General features: G+C 39.3%; 1 protein-coding gene across 6 annotated transcripts; it reads right to left on the reverse strand.

Annotated features, from left to right (window-relative positions):
* Positions 1–6,130: 6,130 nt before the first annotated feature.
* Positions 6,131–22,942, reverse strand: Mpv17l (MPV17 mitochondrial inner membrane protein like). Of its 6 annotated transcripts, XM_013142250.3 has the most exons (5): positions 22,571–22,704; positions 20,682–20,788; positions 19,836–19,906; positions 12,679–12,708; positions 6,131–12,509 (listed from the first exon to the last, which is right to left on the reverse strand). In XM_013142250.3, exons 3-5 carry the CDS (start codon positions 19,902–19,904, stop codon positions 12,330–12,332), a joined length of 279 nt encoding a protein of 92 aa, XP_012997704.1. In that variant the 5' UTR covers positions 19,905–19,906; positions 20,682–20,788; positions 22,571–22,704; the 3' UTR covers positions 6,131–12,329. The 6 variants fall into 6 exon arrangements, with proteins under 6 accessions (XP_012997704.1, XP_012997706.1, XP_063082699.1 ...); XM_013142252.3 differs by lacking the exon at positions 20,682–20,788 and having other exon boundaries at positions 22,571–22,942; XM_063226629.1 differs by lacking the exon at positions 20,682–20,788 and having other exon boundaries at positions 6,131–12,413; positions 22,567–22,942.
* Between the last annotated feature and the right edge of the window lie 973 nt (positions 22,943–23,915).

A 23,915-nucleotide genomic window follows, 5' to 3' on the forward strand; every position in this document is an offset into this window, starting at 1 on the left:
TGACCTGCAAAATAGGAGGCCAAAATATGAGCAAAAAGTGCCCAGTGTTCCAGTGAGACAGGAAGAAGCCAGTCCGCAGCAGGGAAAGCCTGCTGGGGAGCAGCAAGGTGATATTTTTAGATGTTCATATTTTCCTGGATTGCTGGGTTTTTTTTCCTCCCATTGTGACAGTAATGGAACCAGGGCTTCTTACTCTACCACTGAGCCATACGCCAGGCGTATTGCTCATTACTATCTCCATATTCACATTTAAAGACCACCTCCTCTATCTGTGGCATTGCACTCTACTATTTTATATATCTACTTTTAAAACATGGAGAAGTGTTTTTTGGTTCTTCAGGTGAAAGTGGAAGGACTCCGAAACTGTTGAGAAATAACTCAAGGTGTATATACTACTTTTTAAAATTTCTCCTGGATGGTTAAATAAACTACTTGCAGTTATTAGCTCTATTCAAAAATCTTCACAGCCTGCAGGAAATTCTTTAATACTTAACGCTCACAAATTCATTATTGGCCAAAAGCCTAGAAATCTTAGTTCACTTTAATATTATTTATCATTGTGGAACAAAAGCACTCTGCAGAAATTTGACAGAGTACTATTTCTGCCTGGTAGGTTTATATCCCCCTATTCAGTCTATTAATTTAATACTCCATAACCCTTTATTAAGTCCTATAAGTGTTATTAAGCATTTTGCCTGGCATTCAATCCAGGCATTCAATCCAGAAACTCATCTATTTCTTTCTATTTTTTAGTAGCAAGAAAATGAAAATAAACTGTCCAGATCTTCGAGAATTTTTATTGACCCATCTAAGAACATTTTAATATTCAGTTTAGACATCAGCTACTGAAGAAATCAAGTGCACAGGGAACATTTTCCCTTTGGTTTAGCAGTTTGTTTCAATTTTTAAATGCATAACCCTTAAGCAGAAAGCTTTCAGATAGAATCATGCATGAAAATTTCACAAACCTGAAGCCTGAGCTCTACTCGTAACTTTATTTCATTTCTGTTCAAATTATAGATCCAGAAGCTAAATATTACTCACACGGAAAGGAATCTCATCTTTCACACTCCAAATTAATTTCTCAACAACCACACAGTACTCCCATTGCAGCCACAAAAGCTCAATTACAATAACAAGTTATAACAACAGAGCTGCAGAACAATAAAAAGGGACCTAAAATACAGATACACTAACATCAGAAAAGGTGCAAGTAATCTCAGCACTCTGGGAGGCTGAGGCAGGAGGAGCACAAGTTCAAGCCCAGCTTGGCCAACTAATGATGTAGTATGACACTGTCCTAAATTTAAAAAAAAAATTTTTTTTTAAAGCCCTGAGTTTGGGCAACCTGCTCAGGACCCCTTCTGCCTTTCTTCAGACAGAAGCTTTCTTTTGCTCAATAAATATATTCTGCTCTTAACCTCCATTGTTCCTAAAATTCATTCTTTGATTTTAGAGAACACAAGCTCCTACCAGACATAGTAGGTTGGGAATTTCATTCCCCTGTACCATTTGGAGGTCTTCCCCTGAGATCACTGGATAGAGGTGAGTTTGCCTTTGCTTCATAGACTGTGGACTGGGACGGTACTCTATAGAAGTCCCTGGAAAAGACAGAGTCCTTGACAACCCGCTTGTGTGTCTGGTTTATTTCACTTGACAAGTGCATCCATTTTCCTATAAATGACCCAGGATAATTTTTCTGTAGAGCAGAGCAGTACTGCATGTGTGTAAATACCACATTTCCCTTATCCATTCTTCTATTGGTGGACATACTAGTGGCTTCCAAGATTTCGCTATTATGAACTGTGCTGCCATAAACATGGGAATGCACATATCACTGTAATATGGTGCCTTAACACTTTTGTAAAGATTACTACAAGGGGAATAGTTGGGTCAAATGGATCTTTTAGTTTGTTGAGGCTCTCCATACTGTGATTGTACTAGCTTACATTCCCACCAACAGTGCAGAAGGTTTTCTTTGCCCCACAGCCCCACCAGCATTTAACGTCTTAATGACACTCATTCTTTCTTGGCTAATATAGAATCTCAGTGTTGTTTTCATTTGTATTTCTCTAATGGCCAGAGATGTTGAGCATTTCTTCATATACTTACTGGTCCTTTGTACTTCTTCTGTGAGGAGTCTATTCATTTCGCTTGCTCTTTTTTGAGTACCCTTTTATTTGGGGAGGTCTACATGTTTTGATTTCTTTACACATACTAGGAATGAGTCTTTTGGCTGAGTAATAGCTGGCAAAATTTTTTCCTGTTCTGTAGGTTGTCTTTTCACTCAATTGGTTGTTTCTTTTTAGTTTGATATGATCCCATTTGTTGATTCTTGGTACTGTCTCCCGCAATACTGGAGTTTCTTCAGAAAGTCCTTGCCTGCCCGTTGTTTCAAGCTGTTTGATCCATTTTGACTTTAGTTTAGTACATGGTGAGAGAAATGGGTCTAGATTTAGTCTCCCGCATGTGGACAGCCACTTGTCCCAACACCATTATAACAGAGGCTATCTTTCCTCTAGTGAATATTTTTGGCCACTTTGTCAAAGATCAAATAGTTGAATATACTTGGGGTGGTTTCTGTGTTTCTGTTCCACTGGATCCCCATATCTGTTTTTTGTGCCAGTATGATGCTGTTTTTATCACTGTGGCTTTATTCTATAACTTCAAGTCCAGAATTGTGATGCCTTTTGCTCTGCTCTTGTTATCTGGATTGCTTTTTTTTGCTATTCTGATTTCATCTGGTTCCATACAAATTTTAGGATTGTTTTCTCCATTTCTGTAAAGAATACTATTGGTATTTTGATGAGGATTGCATTTAAATTTGTATATCAATTTTGGAAATATGGCCATTTCCACTATACTGGTTCTGCCTGTCCAGGAGCAGAGGACGTATTTCCATTTTCTGAAATTTTTAATGAAATTTTTCAGACTGTACCTTAGTTTTCACTATAGAGGTCTATTACTTCCTTAGTTAGATTAATCCTAAGAAAGGTATTTAATTTTTCTTTGGGTTACTGGAAATGCTATTTTTCTAATTCACCTCTCAGTGGGTTCATTATTAGTGTACAGAAACACTACCAGATTTTTTTTTTCTATTTTTGTACTAGGGATTGAACTCATGACTTCATGTTGCCAAGCAGGCACTTATACTTCTGAGCTAAATCCCCGGCCCTGTTGTTTGTTTCTTGATACAAGGTCTTATTATGTAGTTCAGGCTCGCCTTTAACTGTGTAGTTGAGGCTGGTGCAAAATCACAGCAATCCTCCTGCCTCAGCCAACATACCAGGCTAATTCTATTGATTTTTGTGTTGATTCTGTATCCTGCTACTTTATTGAATTTGGTCAGTAATTCTGAGAATGTTCTGGTGGACTTTTTGAGTTTGTTTTTTGTGTATTTGTTTGTTTGTTTGATACAAGAGTCTCACCATGTTGTTCAGGCTGGCCTTGAATTTACTATGTACCCCAGAATGGCCTCCAACTCTGAGATTCCCTGGCCTCAGCTTCCCAAATCCTTGGATTACAGGCACATGCCATCATGCCCGGCCTGGTTTCACTGTCAAGGACCAGGTCATCTATAAATAATGATAATTTGACTTCTTCCTTTCCTATCTATATCCCACTAATTTCTTTTTCTTGCCTGATTGCTCATACCAATGTACTACATACTATGTTGATCAGGAATGACCATAGTGGGCATTCTTGTTTTGTTCTTGAGGTTACAAGGAGGGCCTTCAGTTTTTCCCCATTTACTATGATGCTGGCAGTAAGCTTGTTATAAATGTCTTTTATCAGATTGAGATAAGATCTTATCCCTATTTTCTTCAATGTTATCATCATGAAAGTACTTGCCAAAGGCTTTTTCTGGGTTTGTTTATTTGTTTTGGTACCTGGGATCTAACTCAGACCTCATACTTGCCAGACATGCACTTGTGCTGCTACGTTTTACCTTTCTATATCTATTGAGACGATCCTGTGATTTTTCTCCTTGGTTCTGTTTCTGTATTACATTTATTGATTTGTGTACACTGAACCATCGTTGCGTGCTTGGGATGAAGCTTGGTCATGATGTCTGATCTTTTTAATGATTTGTTGCATTCTGTCTGCCAGTTTCTTGTTGAGGATTGTACATTATATTAATTAAAGAGATTGATCTAGTTTTTTGTTGTTGCTGAATCCTTGTCGTTTTAGAATCAAGTAATCTAGTGTCCAGGAATAACTCTGGGAGCACTTCTTTCCCTTCAATTTCATTAAAGAACTATTGAGGAGTGTTGCGATTAGACCTTCCCTGGGGTTTACATATAATTTAGCAGTGAAGACGGGCCTGGAATTTTCCTTAGTAAGTTGGTAAGTTTTTTAATCACTGCTTTAATTTCATTGCCCGCTACTGGATTATTCAGCGTTTTTAAAGTGTCTCGGTTCCATTTTAATAATTCCTATGTATCTAGGAATCTACCCATTTCTCTTGAATTCTCCAACTTCTTGGTGTACAGGTTAGTGAAGTAGTCAATAACCTTTTGGGTTTTGCCAGTGTCCACTGTAATTTTCACCTTTTTCATTTCTAATTGTATTAATTTGGGTCTTTGTTGTGTTGTTATTAGATGGACTAATGGTTTATTTTGTTTATAGAACTGACTCTTCAGCTGATTCTTTGTATTATTTTGTCTCAATTTCCATTGATTTTTGCTCTGCTCTTAAAAATGTTCTTCTTGCACTAGGTTTGAATTTGGATTGTTCTTGGTTTTTTTAGGACGTGGAAGTATATCATTAGGTTATTTATTTGAGCCCGTGTTATTTTTGTGATGTGGGTATTCACAGCTATAAACTTTCATCTTAGGACTGCTTTTGTTGTGCTCCATAAGTTCTGGTATGTTGAATTGGCATTATAACAAAACTTTATTGTAAAATTACATGCCATGTTAACTGACAAGCTTACAGCCCCTAGAGCAGTAAGCTGTGCCCTACCATATACTGTCTGTCTAGCCTACGTAGGTAATGGGCTATCTGATCCAGGTTTGTGTGAGTACATTCTACGATGTTCAAGCAACAAAATTGCCTAAAGACTCACTTTTCAACCTAGGCCTGTTGTTAAACGAAGTGTGACTGCACATTCTTGAAACAGGATAATGTATAAATGTTTGGTGAACTCAATTACAGAATAATTCAACTTATTTTCAAATTTATAGTCTCAGCTCCTTCATCACATGTGTTTGGGAAAATTTATTTCAGTCAAGACAATAGGAAGAAGTTTAAAACCAAAAGAAATTAGTGGACTCCAGATCAAATAAAGCCACATAAGGCAAAGATAGAAAATGCAACTTTATATAGTATTAATAAAACAAAATTTTTTTTTCTTTTTTCTCCTTCAGTACTCGGAATCGAATCCAGGGAACAATAAACCCACCTCTTTCTATATTTTTTTAAATTTTGAGACAGGATCTTGCAAGTTATCCAGGCTGGCCTAAAACTTGTGATCTTTATGTCTTAGTCTCCCAAATAGCTGTGGTTACAGGGTTGCACCACCACTAAGATAAATCTTAATGTTGCCTTTTTTTTTTCTACTTCTGCCACAAAAACAATGAGAGGTCACTTGGTTAATGATTTCAATGCCAAATTTTCAGCCCTGTGACCATATATACATGCATGAAAAAGAGGCAACATTTAGAGGAATTCACTAAGTAATGAACACACATAAACAGATAAGGACTATTTATATCTCAACCCAAGTAAAAATATATATCTTGCATTTTCTTTTTTTTTTTTTTTTTTTTTTTTGTCTGTTTCCTTTTTATCAGTACCAGAGATCGAACTCACGACTGCCTGCTTGCAAGGCAGGTGCTTATGCCACTGAGCTAAATCCCCAGCCCCAAATCTTGCATTTTCAAACTGGGGATGGTGGCACATTCCCAGCAGACCAAACTGCTTAGTGGGCTGAGATGGAGGCATCACTTGGGCACACAACTTTGAGATGAGTCTGGGTAACAAAGACTCAAAAAAATTTTTAGATTGAAAATCTTATATTTGTAATAAAGACTTATTAGGTAGGAAAGACTACAGGATATAAATCTTATTACCCTTATATGTTTCTTAAAGTAATTCCACTCCACTAATAACAGAACAACCAGAGTCATTTGCTGCACTTAATCAAAAGCCATTTAATTTTCATATATACTGTCATATTACATCAAAAATTACATATAAATGTATAAATAATTCAAACATAAAATTTAAACTTAGGAATTAAGTAACTAGCATTGCTTTTACAATACTTTCCACACAAAACTGAAAAGAGCATTCTGGTCCCATGGCTCAGAGGAATAAGACACTGAGACAAGTATTAGAAAATAAACAAACAGACCCTCTCATCAAGAATACTAAAATGGCAATACTCAGACATGGCAAGCTCTTAACCAAGTAGTTGATCTCAGTATAGAAATAAATAAGAACATTACAACAGTTCCAGCTCCAAAAGGGCTTTGCCACTTATAGGAACCAACTCCTGGTCCCCAAACATTCAGGGAATCCACAACAAATACAACCCAGAAATTAGCAACCTGATGAAAAGGCAGTGGATTTTCCTATTATGTGGCAATTATTTGGCAACTGGATGAATTTCCATTTAGGTATTGTGTTGGTTTTTTTGCCCTATCCAGTGACCATCGAAGAGGAGGAACAAGTCACCACTTACCTAGAATTTCAGGAGTCTGAGAAAGAAATATTCACTGTAATTCTAGAACAGACCTCACTTTCAGAGAACCATGCTGCATGCATCAAAGTACTAACACATGTGCCAGCCTATCCAGTAGTTTAAGGAAGGCTCAACTGCCATGATTCTACCCAGCTCTTAAAAGACCAATACCCTGGTCTTGCACAGCTGGGGGGAGGAATGAAATGATGCTCTTCTGAGGGCAATATGCAAAAGCTAGGGAACCAAAGCCCACGGGTCATTGCTATCCTCAAGGAAACACTAGAATTTTCTGGACCTCAAGCCTGGAGCTGGACAAAGTTAGAGGGGCGCAAAGCTCAAGACAGGTCAGCTGCCTGCATATAGGGATGAAAGTGAAAAGATCAGTCCAGACCTCAGAACCAGTCAGAGACAAAAAGTAATAGACAAGAATCCATCAAATACTTTAACTCATTTAACAATGTTTCTGAGTTTCTACTCTGGCTAACACTGGGCTAGGCACCTCAGATACAAACATGAGTAAAAATACATTCTTTCCCCTAGTAACTCATAGTGGCTGGGCCTGGTGCCACATGCCTATAATCCCAACTGCCCGGGAGGCTGAGGCAGAAGGACTGCAAGTCTGAGCCAACCTGGGTGGCCTATTTGGACTTAGTGAGTCCTGGTGTAGGACTTAGTGAGGCTCTGTCTTTAAAAAAAAAAAGGTCTGGAGATGTAGCTCAGTGCTCTGGGTTTCAATCTCCAGTATAATGAAAAGTGGACAGCAGCATGCAAAGTGAATTAGAAGACTTCTGCCAAAAGTATAACCTCCTCCTTCCGCAAGAACTCCTGAAAAATCCATCCAGAGATAAGTCTGCATTAGCAATTATAAAACAAAACAAAACAAACAAACAAACAAACAATACAGAGGTTGTCCTCTTCACAGTAAATTATTTTAACAAGCCTACTTTTCTAACACTTCCCTGAAATCAGCCAGATGAAAACAGGATTTGTGAGAGGCAAGAAAAAGAAATGAGAACTCATTCAGAAGACAGAACATTACAACCAGAAAAAATAAAGGCTGGGCACTCAAAAGGAGAGGAAACCGTGGGGGCACCATCTTACGTAAGGTGAGGCTGAAGAGTTACTTAAGCACTCTCATCTCCAGCCCATAACCATTACTCTGCTCCCTGGAGGATCTGAGAGGTCCAGGTACAGCCAGGCAGTACAGCATGGAAGATCCAGACTTTGTTTCTGTTTTGGGGCTTGGTGATCATTGTCTCCATGCTCTATTGTGAAGCTACATCCTGAGCCTCAGAAGAGGTTTGACGTGGGAGTGAGAAAGAAGGAAGAAAGGATGAAAGAGACTTAGAAGAGGCCAACCTGGACAAGCTTGTATGCATGTATGCCAAAAATATTGCTCAGTTACTAATTACTCTGTCCTATGTTGTTAACTATGGTTCACATCTCTTCATGTGTTCTTTATCTTTAAACCCAAGAACACACTTAAACACAAGATTTTTCTCTTGTGAGCTGCTGATAGTACCAAAAGAAGAAATTTCCAATAGTTTGAGTCACATTTGCAGCAATTTAGTTCCTTTAGACTCCAAGATTTAGAAGTAAAACTGGATTAAATGTTGCCAGTGCAAGGTCAAAGTCTTCAGGCACAGAAATCCATTAACTTTTTAATACTCTCAGAAGATGAACCAAATTTCAGATGAAAGCTGCCTCCACAATATATTGTTAAAGCATGTTCCAGATGTAATTTGTTTTGGCAAACACTCTGTAGAAATTCACACAAAATTCTACTGAGCTCAAAGTAAATTGCCCATGTAACAAAAAATATTTTTGATAGCTACAAATGAATCCCAAAGCATGATAGTCTTTGGAAGAAAAACTGTAATCAAATAAAGAATATGGCAATGATGTATGACTTAGGAACTGCTGTTCTGGGTAATCCATCTCTATTAAAGACACTATTCACATTTAATTTGGTCAAGTATATTTAACACTGTTGATGCGAAGCCCTATTTAGATATAACTCCAACTACTGAAGTTAATTTTCCTTATGTACAGGTTTTAATGCAAAAGAAATAGAACATATTTTTCTTCAACTCATTAATAATCAAAATTATATTTATTAGTGAAGTACTATAATATGAAAATACGTTCTTCTTGGAATCTTAACTTTTAGTATCTGTAATTTCTTTCATTCATCAAATAGTTTCTTATTCTGATCCAAACAGCATCAACACAAATCAGGTAATAATTAAAATTTCCCAAAGCATCCTTCATTTGTATGAATCTCTAACTGCTCAATTTCATTAATAGTATAGGAGGCAAACAATCAATTACTTTATTCACTAAATCATGCTACTGAATAGATTTTGAGAAAAATAAGATCTTATAAAAAGGTCCTCAAAATTGATTTATTTTATTTTATTTTTGGTACTGGGAATTAAATTCATGACCTTGCACTTGCCAGGCAGGCACTGTGCTGTTGAGCCATATCCCTGGCCCTCAAACGTGATTCTTAAAAAATTTTAAACATACTTTGACTCTCAATCTGCCTAATTCTTTCTCACAAAATAAACTATGATACAGATAAAAGAGAATAACTTTCATTAATTTTTCCTACAAATGAAAAAGGTTCAGGGCAAATTATGTACTATTTATAATTACAAGGAAGACACGACACACCTAAATTTTTCAAGCTGAAGAATGATGAATGGAAATGTCCCTCTAAGTTAGAAGCTAAATATTATTTTCTTTTATTTCTTCTTTTTTTTTCTTTTCTTTTTTTTATGCTGAAGATCAAACCTAGGGCATTTGCACATTCTACCACTGAGCGACACCCCCAGCACTTAAATACTTTTCTAGCTTTTTGCTCTTTCCTTCTAAATCTCATCTCATTTCCATTGCATCCATTCATATAGCTGGAAAGATCCCCTCCGAACTGAGAAATCATTTTTCAGTTATCTAAGTAAGGGTCATCTCTCAGAGACTGCAAATAGAAAACAGGTTTCCAAAAAATTTGGCAGTTAACTACGCTGCACAGACATTTTTGGTTTTTTTTTTTTTTTTTGTCTTTTTGAGACAGGGTTTCACTATGCAGTACAGGCTGGCCTTAAACTCACTTTATAGCCTAACTTGGTCTCAAACTTGCAGTGATATTCCTGCCTCAGCCTCCTGAATATTGGGATTACAGGTGTGTGCCACCACACCTAGCACCCTGCATAGACTTCTGATGATAATATGTCTTATGTATTATAAAATACCTTTTCTATTGTATTAACTACTTTTAAAATAATGCAAATAGCACACAAAAAAATTCCTTGCTATTATCCTAATATAAAATATATTAATACCTATTATATTCAAATAAATTATACACTTAGAAGCCACATGCTATGACAACTATAAATATGTTATAAATTATACAAATTACATTCTAGAAACTTTAGATATACATTCTTAAGTTGCTCTTAAAAATAATCTCTCAAGATAAAGTAACAGTTCAGTGCTTCACATCTTAAAATCTGGGGGAAATTCCATTGAAAACAATAGAATTGTGAATTAATTCTGAGATGAAATTTGCTGACATTTTTACATAACTTTATATAGTTGTTCACCTTTTTGCATTTATTTTTTAAACTTTTTGATTCTTTTTTTTTTTTTTTCTGTTTTAACTTTTTATTGGTACCAGGGATCGAACTCACAACTGCCTGCTTGCAAGGCAGGTGCTTATGCCGCTGAGCTAAATCCCCAGCCCCTCTTTTACTTTTTCTATTTTTTTTTGGTACTGGGGGTCAAACTCATGACCTCGCACTTATGCGCTAACTCCCAAGCCCTCAAACTTGCCTAACTATTTACATATTTTTAAACCTGCTGTTATTGGACACACTGAATGAATCTTTAAGACTGGGTCAAATTCTCATGTGTACATTAGAATATAAAAATGTATTTTAAAAGTATAACATTAGTGGGCTGAGGCTATAGCTAGTAGTACAGTGTTTCCCCAGCATAAGCAAGGCCTTGGATTCAATACCCCCAAAACAACTCCCTCTTCTCCACAAAAAAAAAAAAAAAAAAAGACTGGGAAAGAAAATACGACAGCAAAGTGACATTTTAGGAAACTATTTTTCCTGGTACAGTTTTGAGTTTCTTTTCCCAGAGGCAGAAAATTTAATTAGCTGTTTCTCCTTTTCAGTGCTCAGGATTCAACCAAAGGCTTTGCATGTTAGGCAAGTGCTCTACCACTGACCCTTACTCTCGGTCCAAATTTATTAGTTTATTTAGTTTTGTTTGTTTTTCTGGTACAGGGGATTTAACCCAGGGCCTTTGCAGTGAGCTACATCTCTAGCCCTTTTGGCATTTTTTATTTTGAGACAGGGTCTTATAAAGTTGCTCAGTTGCCCAGGCTGAGTTTGAACTTGGCCTCTTCCTGCCTCAGCCTCTCAGAGTGCTGGAATTATAGGCATGCACCACCATGTCCAGCTCCAAATTTTTATTTTCAGAACTTTTATTCAATACAGTTGACACCGGCAGTGTGGCACACCTGTAATCCTAGAACTGGAGGAGGGTGAAGTGAGAAGACAGAGTCCAAGGCCAGTCAGAGGCCAGTCAGGGTAACTTAGTAAGAACATGTGTGTGTGTGTGCGCGTTCAGCAAGAAGTCAAACATTTTCTTCTGTATGTATAAGAAATAAAACACTTTAGTCAACCAAATATGCTCAAAATTTTAAAAAGTATTAACAGTACTATACATTGATATTATAAAAGTAGAAGACATTGATAAAATATTTCCTACAGAACACATCAATCATATACCATTCTTTTTTGATGATAGAAATATATTTACAGAATCTTAATATCAGAATAATAAACTATTACCAAGTATTTGGGGGAGAAATCTTATTAAATCTCGTCCTTGATTAAATCTTACGGAAACAGAAATTTTACTATAAGGACTATTTCTCCAAGGATGGAGGATCACTACAAGTTCCAGTTCAGCCTGTGCTACGTAGTGCGTTTAAGGCCAACCTGAACTACACAGTGAGACTCTGTCTCAACAACAAAACAAAACACTGAAAAAAACTTATAAGGATTATTTCTGACATAAAAGGTAATCTGATCCAACAAGTGTTTAAGAGACAACCTGAGATTTTAGAATAGAGATGTAAACAATCAGAACTTGGAATCAACTGGCACCAAAATATTAGAATACAAATATTAATAATTCTAGAATGTCACTTTCTCATTATTGATATTTTTAACCAAAATAGCAGAGATGTGATATTATATGAGAAGTGAGACTTGCAGATTAGAATAAAAGGAATAGATTTGGATAAAATTTAAAATAATAACTGCAACTTGTTGTGGTGGTGCATTCCTGTAATCCCAGCACTCACCAGGAGGCCTACGGAGGAGGATCACAAATTTAAGGCCAGCCTGGGCTCCACAATAAGTTTAAGAACTACATGACAAGACCTTGTCTTTAAAAAACAAAATAACAACAATAATAATAATGACTTTTTTAAAAGTAAGTCTAGGAATAGTAATTCTTCAAAATGAAGCACATAACTGGTAAATCAAGTATTTTCTCTGTGGGTAACTCAGTGCACTCTAGGGGAAAAACCTTGTCGTGTTAAAGAGTCCTTGATTTCTCACTTCTCGGGAGATTTCTCAACTGCACCAGCTGCCTTTGCACGGAGGAGAATGAAGGCCGACTTCAGAGTGCCATCCCCGGTCTGCTGAGAAAAGCAAAGGAAAGTGGCCCAGAGGAAACCACAGAGTCCAGTGTAAGCTGTCCTCCAGTGCACAGGAACGAGGCTGAAGTTGGTCAGCTGGAACAGAGGGAGTCTGTTAGAGGTGGACAGAAGTCAAAGCCATGAAGTTTGCCTTCTAACTAAGGCTGTTTCTTTTACAGCACTGGGGACCAAGCCCAAGAGCTCACGCGTGCCAGGCAACTGCTTGACCACTGAGCCGCACTCCCAACCTCAGTTTGAAACTCACCTGCACAAAAGGCCAGTACATCAGACCAGTCTGCAATAAATTTAAAAAGAAAAATACCTATTACAATGCTTTTTAATCATACAAAACAAACGTGCAGTTCATTCCATTAAAGATTAAGAAATACCAGGCAGCTAGGGTGCCCAGGTGATATATTTCAGACTAAGCTGATTAAGACTGCTTAAGACATCTAGAGTAGAAGAGAACAGAGTTGTGGAAAAGCTATTACTGGTAGGTGTATGACATTTTTCTTAGTTATATTCATAAGTACAAAAGGAAAAGCTGAACAGAATCAACACCAATTGTGTAAAACAACTATTTAGAAATAACTACACATATTTATGTATTGCTTTAAAATGGACCTCACTATGTGGTCCAGGCTGGTCCAGTGGTTACATGATCTTCCCACCTTGAGCTCCTTAGTAGCTGAGAGTTACAGGTGTGTGCTGCACCTGGCTATCATTATGGGCTATTGAAAAAAAATCAAGGTCTTTGTATGCAAACCGTATCTCAAAAAAAAAAGTCAGATTTTTTAAAAAAGTCTTTTAAAGTGGTATTAGGACTTGGTTTTTTCCCTAATTTGTATTTTCTTAAATTTCTAAAACAGTTGCAATTTGTTGTAATATATATTTTATGCTTAAGTATTACATATAATATATATTTTATATTTAAAGTATAAATTCATGTAAGAAGTTAATACTTCAGCAAAAAATAATCAGAAGGCTAAGCCTGTGTAAACTCTGCTTTACTTTGGCCATTATTTTTCTTGCCAGAATGCAGAAGAACCCACTGCTTCATCTTTATCTTTTACACCATTCCCACTAAAAGGAACCAGAACTTTTACAAGAAATGCTAATTTAGGGCTAGATCAGGGCAAGTACAAAGTACAAGACAAGCCCGGAACATCTTGTTATGCTACAAAATAAGGAAGTGTTTTGTTTTGTTTTTTAAAAAGAAAAGAAACAGAGGATGTCACAATGACATACAGCCAGCCTGAAGGGCCTCTCACTGGTCAAATCTGGGAGATTTGAGCACCAAAAATAATTAACCACAGCAGTGAATTATAAGCAACTGAAAAAAATAAGAATCTCTAAATCCACGTTAACAGAAAGAGAAACACCTGGCAGAGAAGAGTGGGCTCAAGCTCATAGGCGAATACCAAGTGTCATATGGCATATGGGGGACCAGGGCAGGAGGTAGAAACTAACTCACCATGGGCATCCCATCAAAACAGCACAGAGCAGCACAGGCAGAATCAGAAATGGATGCAGAAATACGGTGGCTCCCAGCACTCAAGACGCTGAGGCAGGAGGCTTGCTGTGAGTTTGAGACTAGTCTGGGCTACATAGTAGTTCAGAGGCAGCCTGAACTATAAAGTGAGATCCTGTCTCAGAAACAGGAACAAAACAAGCAGAAAAAGAACTACTAGATGGGGTACATTCTGTCTATATGCATGGTCTTAGAATATACGTCACAATGGATTATATATTTCTTTCAAGATGGGGGAAAAGAAGGTAACTATATAATGGAAAAACTAAACACTTTGACCAAATGCTCAGTGTCTCCATCGGTGCTGACAGGCAACATGCACCTTCCAAAGCGACAGTGGGGACACCTCACTGTCCTCACCATCCGTGGAGTATTCCAGTCAGGAATGTATAACTGAATGTAATCATGAGAAATAGACAAACTTCCCGAAATAAAAGCTTTCCTTTTTTTAAAGGGTGTATGACTCTATTCTTCAAAAATACTACTATTATATATTAAGTAAAAGGGCTACAAAATGGCACTGATTAATGAGGACTAAAGAGCCAAGACAAGTACATGCAATTTCTGCTCCTACACTGGATCTTATACTGCAAGGAAAAGAAATGATACAATAAAAGGTCATTACATGGTCAATTAGAGAAATGGATAGATGGTATAATAAAGTATTAGCCAGTTACTGCTGCTGCTGCTGCTGCATGTGTGTGTGTGTGTGAACTCAGGATGTTCAAACTGAGCTATATGTTACATACCCAGATCTTTGTGGGGACAGGATCTCACCAAGTCACAAGTTGTCAGGTAGGGTTTGAACTGCCGATCCTCCTGCCTCAGGCTCTGGGAGTGCTGGGATTACAGGTATGTACACTATGCCCAGTTCATGTTAAATTTATTGGAATTGCTAAGTACATAACATATGGAACTATGAAGGTGGGTGTAGAGATGCAAGATAATTCAAGCACTTGGGAAGCAGAGGCAGGAAGATAGCCACAAAGTCAAGGCCAGTCTGGACTACACAGTGAGTTCAAGGCAATTCTGAACTATATAGCAAGACCTTGTCTCAACAAACAAACAAACAACCACAAATATACAGAAAGACAACCAAAAAAATATATACACAAAACAGTTCATATACTAATAAATGTCTGAAAGCTAATGGTCATCACTTTGAGCACCTCTTATAACTGTAGAGGCCAAAATTAACTTGCATTAATCTCATGTCTCAATAAATTTAGTATTAAAATATTTATACAAGTTTTTCTTTTCCTGATATATACATATTATATATATCCTAAAACCTACTTAACAAATATTCTCCTGGAACAGAACTTGTTCATAAGTCCCACAGAGTGAGTCTTCTACACCTCTGACACAGATAGACAATGTAAAGCATAAAAAAATACATACACAGAAATACTGTAGGTAAACTATTTTTTTTACTTTTAAGTACACAGAAACACAATTGTGACAATGTCTGGCAGACACACGAGCTGTTTCTGCAATTCATTCACATCTAGGAATGTTCCTAAATGCAAGGTCAGTTTGCATCTGTGAAGTTTCCAACTCAAATGTTTGGGGGCTGAACTGTATTGTGTAAGTATTCACACATACATGTACACAGTGTATACATATTTATATATCTATAACTGTAGTTACATAAGAAAATATCTTGTTCTTAGAAACTAGATACTTAGGTATCTGGGATTAGGGAAAATCTGTGTATAGCTTACTGTCAAATGATTCAGGAAGCCATTGTAGACAGTTGGGTAGCGTCTGCATGCAGGGATGGGTAGGTAGATGGATGGATGGATGGAGATGCAAAGCAAGTAAACAATGAAGCAAACAGGGAAAACTGTTAATAACAGGCAAATATGGGTGAAGAGCAGGTGGATGCTCTGCAGACTATCTTGTTACTTTCTGTAAGTTTTAAATTATTTTCAAATAAAAATTTTAAAACACTATACAAGAATGTAATATCAGATGTTTTCCTGAGAGAAAATACATCTGAGCTCTACACTGCAGCTATGAGAGGAGACAGAGTGCATGCTCCCTGTGCAAAATTAAGAACAAAAATGAAACACAAAAGAACTCAAGCGCTACTTACACCTAAATGACAATTAAACTAGCCACATCCCTCCCACCTTCTCAAAACAGGGAGACTGGGCAGAGGGTGGCTCCCTCCAACCAACCAACCAACGCCCTCATGCTCTTCTGGGGTACAAGATGGCCTTGTGCAGCAGACTCTCTGTGGGAGTTACTTTTCTTCTGCCTCCCAAAATTTGTGCTTTTTGTTTTTTTGATCAAATCTGAACTGAGAGCCTCTTTTGAACCCAAATTCTCCAGTGTCTAACTCCTCTACCTCTGAACTTGTCTCTGTGCATCTGGAAGTCTCCCTTAGAATAATCTAAGGTGTCTGAAACTCAACATTTTCCAAACTGAACTCATTTTTTCTCTCAAATTGGCTCCCTTTCCTCCACTGATCCTCACATGAGGTCCCCCTGCACATACTGTTCCTCAACCCAGAAAACTACAGGTCATTCCATGCCCTTGGCCTTCATCATCACTGTCAATCAATCATCAAAATCTGCCTTGTTTTTTCTTTTTGGTAGTACTAAAAATTGAACCCAGAGCCTTGCACATGCTAGGCAAATACTTTACCATTAAGCTACATTCCCAGTTCTTTGTATTTGTTTATTTGTTTAATTTGTATTGTTAAGATAGGGCCCTGTTAAATTGTCCAGTCTGATCTCATATTTGCAACCTCCCTGCCTCAGCCTCATAAGGAACTGGGATTTCAGGCATGTGCCACCGTGCCTAGCTCCTAAATACACTGCTTTTCAAGTTATTTCTAAAGCCCCTCTTCCTTCTTTCTTATGTAAACTTGCTTACAGTCACTGTCCCTTGCTGCTATTACTGAAGACTTAAGTTCAAGATCCTCACCATGGCATTTAACACTCTCCAAGATCCAAATTCATTCCCAGTTGCTCCCCAACTCATATAGTCCATATCTTATTCTTTTTTCACACTGTACAGCAATTTGTTTCTTAAAAAAGAGGGAGCGTTGTGGAGGTGAGGGAAAAGATGGCAAAGGGGGGAAAACTGAAAATTGAATATGCACAAGTATAAATCAACCCAAAATATAGACACTCTGGGGACAGGGAAGAAGGAAAAATGCAAACTCTCATCTGTGCCTTTGTAGCCACGTGACAAACCAGAGAAGCCATATCCTGGGCCCTGTGGGCTCCGTGCACACAGTCATAGAAGGCACATCTGGCCATGCGGTCAGACCAAGCCCCACTCTGGCTAGTTTAGAATCTCACGCTGGGTCCAAGTTCTGACAGCTGACACAAGGCAGGGTACCATAGAACAAAGAAAAATTATTTATTCTAGAGACTAATGCAGGATTCACCAGAATTGGGGTATCCAACAGTAAGGACTAAACTGAGAGGGTCCTATGATGTTGAACTCTGAAGGTGCTTTTATTCATGCTCTCACTCACCTAAGTGCCAAACAGCTCCTGAGCTACCCCTCCATGGCAACAACAGGCACTGCAAATGACACGGTAGCAAATGGCTCCCCTCTTTGTGTTGCAGCCTTGGGGTGAAGGTCTACCATTAAATTGATTTTATTTTGGAAAGGGGGGGGGGCGCTAAAGATGTAGCTAAGTACAAAGGAGCTGAGTTCAGTCCCCAGTATGGGCAAGAGGGACCTCAGCCAGGGCGTCGTCTGACCAGGAGGCCTTCCTTGCACTTCACCCCACACCTCCATGCTGTGCTAAGTGCCCCCCTGCTCTGGGACCCTACAGCATTTCTCATAGCATGCCAGTTCATCGCTCACCTATTGTCTAGCTCACTAGACTGTAAGTTCTTTAAGGATACAATTTGTTTATAAGTGTTTGTTCTTTTTAATCTGTCACTAACATCTAGTACAGCACTTGGAAGATAGTGTGATCTTCAGAAGTCACTAAATGGAGCTAGATTTTAGATTGTTAGTAGTCCCTTTTCTTCTCATGGGTATAGATAAGGCTAATTCATTACAACCACTATTTCCTAAAAGAGAAGAGCTAGGGGTATAGCTCAGTAGTAGAGTGGTTGCCTAACATGTATGAGGTCCTGCCTTTGATCGTATCACAAAATAAATAAGTAAATAAGGATGCAAAGGTTTCCAAGTTTCTGTCAAATTTCAGCCTACATATTTACACTAAGAAATGAGGTTCCAAAACATCTCCAAATCCTTCCTACAATCCCTTCTTTCCTAATTCTACTTCTTATTCATTTGTTAAATTTCAGATGTATATATCTGCATAAGCCTTCTGATGTGGAAACCTTGTTCTTTTTCCAAATTAAAGCAGAAGAATATCACATTGGGATATCACCATGGGCCCACAATTTTTGTTCCAATGAAAGTTCTGAACACTCTTCCCTTGTCGAAACTGTCCTGGGGTATCGAGGGCTATCACAATTGTTCCCCTCAGGAGAAACCTGAGCTTCAGATCTTCCTGCCTGTAACTACCAAGTAAGTGATGTAAGTTCTGGAGCTCATTCAGCAAAAGATGCCAGAAGCAGTGAGGCAACCAGTCCATGTCACATTGATTGTGTGTTTGTGTGTGTACCATGTGCCACTTTGCCTTGGAGCCAACTGAGGACAGACTGACACCTCTGTGAGTTAAATAAACCTTCTTTCCTTCATTTTGGGGATTGGGTATTTTGTCCCAGCAACAAGAAAAAAGTAACCATGACAGTGTGTGTCTCTGTGAGTGTGTGTGTGTGTATGCGTGAGCGCACTGAGGCACAACCAAGAGCCTCATACATGCTAAACACATGCTGTACCACTGAGCAACACTCTCACAGCCCCCTCACACTGCTTTTGTCCAGAAAATTCACCTAATTGTTATTTTATTTATTTATTTATTTATTTTTGGTACTGGAGATCAAATTCATGACCTCATACTTGCCAGGCAGGCACTTACGCCACTAATCCCCAGCCCCTTAACATCTAATTGTTATTAACAAAATCAAATACACCCTGGGCCAAAGATGAAAAACATACCTGATTCTGCCAGACCTTATGGACACTATTCAAAGCAACTTCAATACATAAATAATTTGTTGGACTGAACTGTAGGTATTTGTAATGAACAAATAATAGAGCAGGCAACTGCTTTCAGCAGAATAATAACCCTGGGAAACCTTATCTTTGTGCATACCTATGTGTCATTAAGAAGATTCTTTTCACAGGGACTTAGCAGGATGTGTACCCAGAAATGCTGGCTCTGAATGTGGGAATGATTTCATTAAGCCACTCATTCTACAATTTCTATTTTGTAGATGAAAATTTACAAAATAAGTTGTGATTGCTAACAAACCAGGCCTGTAACCCCAGCACTTATGAGACTGAGGCAGAAGGACGACAAGTTCCAAGCCAGCCTGGGCTACACAGTGAGTGCAAGGCTAGCCTGAACTATATAGCAGGACTCTGTCTCAAAAAAAAAAAAAAAGGAAATAAACAAGTAGTGACTGCTGACAAGACTAAGTACAGTAAAGTCACAAATCATTGCAAACATTGGCTAAAATGCAGAGATATGACTTCTTTCCAAACCATGAGAAGTACAGTCATTCCTAAAATCTCCTCTAATTCATCAACTAAAATAAGTCAGGTGAAGTGGTATATACCTGAAGTCTCAGTTGCTTGAGGCAAAAAGACCACATAAGCAGAGTTTGAGGCAAGCCTGGGCAACATAGTAAGACTCTGTCTCAAAACAGTATTTTTTCAAGATCTTTTTGTCAAAATATTAAACTCTTGGGCTTATCAAACTGGAGCCTAATTTAAGAATAGAGTATTAAAATGTATTTGATGTTAAAAATATACAAATATACATTTTCAAAATCCTATCTTACCTTATATGTATTCCAAAATTTCTGCTTCAGGTCCAAGAATATGTCATCTTGTTCCTGGAGAATGCTCATACCTATTTGCAAAAACACACACCAGAGCATTTTTAAATATTAAGCAGGAAGAAAAAAAAAATTAAGCAGGAAGATTGCTACACTGACTTATGTTCCAGTTTCCCATTCCAAACTGCAAAGTACCTGCCACTATCATTTCTCATTAGATGCCTTTTGACCCAACAGTGAAAAGAAAAAATCTCTATTCCAAAATTAGATAAGTTTTAAAGGCATGAAAAACATGAAGAAAACTAAGAGAATACAAAAGTTATCACAGACTGGTTTTAAACCAACAAAGAAAAAACTATAAAAAATACAAAAACTACATTAAGATAGTGAGTTTACAGGTGACTTTTTTCTACCCTCCCAATTTTTGTGAAATGTTAAGATTTTTAACATTTCATTTCTGACTCTGTGTGTGTGTGTGTGTGTGTGTGTGTGTGTGTGTGTGTGAGAATTTCCCCCTGGGTGTGAATCCAGGGCTTCATTAAACTAAGCACAACCCCTGTATCACTGAGCTACACCTCCGTCTTAATTTCATTTTTTTTTAGAAAAGGCTGATGAACTCTATAATACTCTGGCAAATTTCCTTTTGGCATTATTCTAATCAGAGGTGGAATGCAGAGTCCCAATTTATCATTCATTCCTAAAGTGGAAAATTGGAAAAACACTTTGAAAACATTCACCTTCAACATCTCTGAAAAGAAATATGGGGATTAAGGACAAAATTCTGTTTTAACAAGGTATAAAAATGAGTGCTTAAAAAATTTTCTCCCAGATGGGCATGGTGGCAGATACCTGTGCCCAGGATGCTGAGTCCCTGCCTCAGGAAGATCACCGTGACTCTGAAGCCAGTGTGAGCCACACAGTGAGTTCAAGCTCAGCCAGAACCACATGATGAGACCCTGTCTTAAACAACAAAACAAAACAAAAAGTCAAAAACTCCTATCCCTGAGTAGGAGGGAGGGAGATGAGAATTTATTGATTAATTGCAAGACATTTTTAGAACAAGATTCACAAGAAAACCCAGAAAACATTAGTAATACTGTCTTTCCACTTACCAAGCACTAATTAAAAACTAAGCACTTCATGTATACCATTTCATCTGAATTCCCCTAAACAATTTGCTGAAGTAGATAGAATTAAAAAGAAGAAAAGATCTTCTGTGGAGTTCATAGCAAAAAAATCCAGCCCAGGTATCTGGTTTCTAAGCCAGCCTCTTAATCCCCTGTTCGTCTGGCCCCCAGATGGGCCCTGGCACAAGCCTGGTTCACCCAACACCAACTAGTGTCTTAAACAAACATCCAACCCACCACTCTCCACCATTCTCCTTTCCTTGTAACATGAGGGCAGGGAAACTGGGCCAGAAATCCGAAAAGCCAAACAAAGCAGCAGTCTGGGAAGGAATCCATATCAAGGGGCTCCGGCTTGAATCACAGGTATAGAGCCCTAGACTGTGCCACCTTTGGGAAAACTGCACAACTCAAGTCTCAGTTTCCTTGAAACATGGAAACAATGAGAGCATCTGTCTCTCTGGTTGCCTGAAGATTAATGGGAGTCTAGGCCCTACTCCACCACGGGTTTCCAGACCCTTCACCAGTGTACAAGGCAGCTGCAGTAACCAGGTACAAGATCCTGTTTATAAAGTTGGTCGGGACTAGGACGAGGCACAAACTCTGGACATATCAGGAGACCACTGTTCTCTGGCCATCTGTTCTCTTAACCCCCCTGAACCCATCAATCACACAGTGAAAGGAACAGAACACACCTTCTTTCAAATAAGTTCCACAGGGCTGGTAAGGGTCTTCAAAATGGTGGCTCGCCTGCCCTCAACCTGTTTTAGAAGGCACCAACAGCTACTGCGAGCGTTCTCTCCCATTTTGGGGAGAACTTGTGATCCCCTATGCCAAGATCAGACCCCAAACCCCAGAGACTCTCTAAGGTAGTAAGTACTCCTCCCCAGTTATGCACCTTCTTCAAGGCTATAGAAATTGCTAAAATAACAGAAGCGTTGAGGCCCTTCTGTCGTTCTTGGTAATCAGGCATAGGGAAGGTTCCCAAAGTCAGTCCTTCCAGCTGCAAGGTGGAATTTCTGAGAACAGGGTCCAGCGTGGGTATAAAATCCTCTCAGTCAAATTTTATGACCAAAAAAGGCCTAGGATCCAAGGGAAAAATTTTCTGAGTAATCAGTCCCTACCTTAAGTTCTACCCACTGTGACCTGCAGGGTCAGTGATTGCCACATGTTACTGGTGTGGGGATTTTTCACAGGACAAGGGGGGCCTCAGGACTGCAGTTCTATGGTATGGTTAGGATCTCCAGTGTATATTTTTCAGGGGGAAATGGAAACATATATCCCGCGGGCTGCACTTAGGCCCCAGCCTTGGACTCTGCCCAATCCCAGCTTCTCAGCTCTGACTTGAGTCACCTGGACCTCTGACTTCCGGTTCCCCAGTTCCTCCACTACCCAACTTCTTCCTTTCAAAACCTTCGGTGGGCAGTCCCCAGTCCTCAGTCCCCCAAGCCCTGTGCCCAGACCTCCAGGTCCCGCCCCTGGTTCCCTGAACTCCCGGCTCCTACTTCAGTGCACCAGCAGTGTCCCCCACCCCACTTCACCCCACCCCACCCCAACCCCTCCAACCTCCGCGGATCACTCCCAGGTCCCCAGGTTCCTAGGCCCCTCACCCACGTAGAAGGCTGACAGCGCGATGGGCCCTCCAAGCAGCTGGTCGCACAGCACCTTGGTGAGGACGACGCGCGGCGCGCGGCCCGGCATCGCGCGCTCCAGCAGGCGCAGCCACGCGTAATTGAAGTTGCCGTGGAAGGTCACGGCCAGGGTGGCCACGCGCCGCGTCTGGCGCCAGTCGGCCGGGCCGCCCTGCAACCGTTGCTGCAGCGCGTCGCCTGCCGAGAAGAGCCCGGTGTAGAGCAGCACATTGGTGGGCCACGGGTAGCGCAGGGGGACGCGCTGCAGCGCCCGCCACCAGCCTGCCATGCCTGCTCGCCGGCTTCCCGCACCGCGCGGAGGCCGCTGCAGCCTCCACCTCCACCTGCGTCTGCAGATGCTCGAGAGCTATTGGGCGCTCGGCGCGCACCAGCCCTCGCGTCCAATGGAGGGCAGGGGGCTGAGCCTTTGCAATGAGCCTAGCGCACATGGTGCTTGGATGTATTTACATGAAATATCCAGAGTAAACAGATACAGACAGAAAGTAGATTAGTCTTGGTCAGGGGCTGGGTAATTCGAGAAGGTAATAACTGCAACCGGGGTGTAGGGTTCTCTTTTGCAGTGATGAAAATGTTTTGTGATCAGATAGGGATGATGGTTGCATGATTTTGTGAATATATGAAAAATCATTGAATTGTATTCTTTAAAACTGACTTTCTGTGACACATGAATTCTATCTTTAAAGGAGGAGGGGGGACCTTCAGGTAGCAAAATGGCAATCTATTTTAAAAGCTTGTACACAAAGAAAGCACTCTTTCAATATTCAATATTCAATACACAATATTCCGATTGTGTCACTTCATTTGGAGAATGTCAAAAATTTAATTTAGGGGAGCTGGGGATTTAGCTCAGCGGCATAAGCGCCTGCCTTGTAAGCAGGCAGTCGTGAGTTCGATCCCTGGTACTGATAAAAACGAGAAAGACCAAAAAAAAAAAAAAAAAAAAATTAAACTTAGGCTTTTAATGAATATGGGATGAGGCCAGCTGTACCCGAAGCCTTTCCTTCTTTCACTTGAGCCTCAGCGATCAACACTTCCCAAAGCAAATGCTGAGGTCTCAGACTCTATACCTACACAAGGGGTCAGAGACAACCGGAAAAATCTCTGACCTTCTGCACATTGTATTCTCCTTACTTCTATTCCTGCCATATTGTTCTTCTTCTTCATGGTGACATTTAACTCGGTCCCTCCTGCCCCTGTTTTACTTAATTCTTAGATTTCTAGCTCTTTTTGTTGTTGTTGCGTTTTGTTGATTTGAAACAGGGTCTCACTGTGTAGTGCAGGCTGGCCTTGAGTCACTATGTAGGCCA

This window comes from Cavia porcellus, unplaced genomic scaffold, assembly GCF_034190915.1.
Source record: "Cavia porcellus strain 051 isolate PalLab524CR breed Dunkin Hartley unplaced genomic scaffold, mCavPor4.1 scaffold_16, whole genome shotgun sequence".
Classification (NCBI taxonomy): Eukaryota; Metazoa; Chordata; class Mammalia; order Rodentia; family Caviidae; genus Cavia; species Cavia porcellus.

Excerpts from the sequence above, each read along its gene's own strand:
- Mpv17l (XM_003477796.4), bottom strand. The coding sequence starts at position 22,876 with ATGGCAGGCTGGTGGCGGGCGCTGCAGCGCGTCCCCCTGCGCTACCCG. Across the intron at positions 19,907-22,566 it reads GCTGTCAGCCTTCTACGTGG|GTATGAGCATTCTCCAGGAA; the intron begins GTGAGGGGCCTA and ends TTTTGCAAATAG. Across the intron at positions 12,709-19,835 it reads AATTTTGGAATACATATAAG|ACTGGTCTGATGTACTGGCC; the intron begins GTAAGATAGGAT and ends AATTTATTGCAG.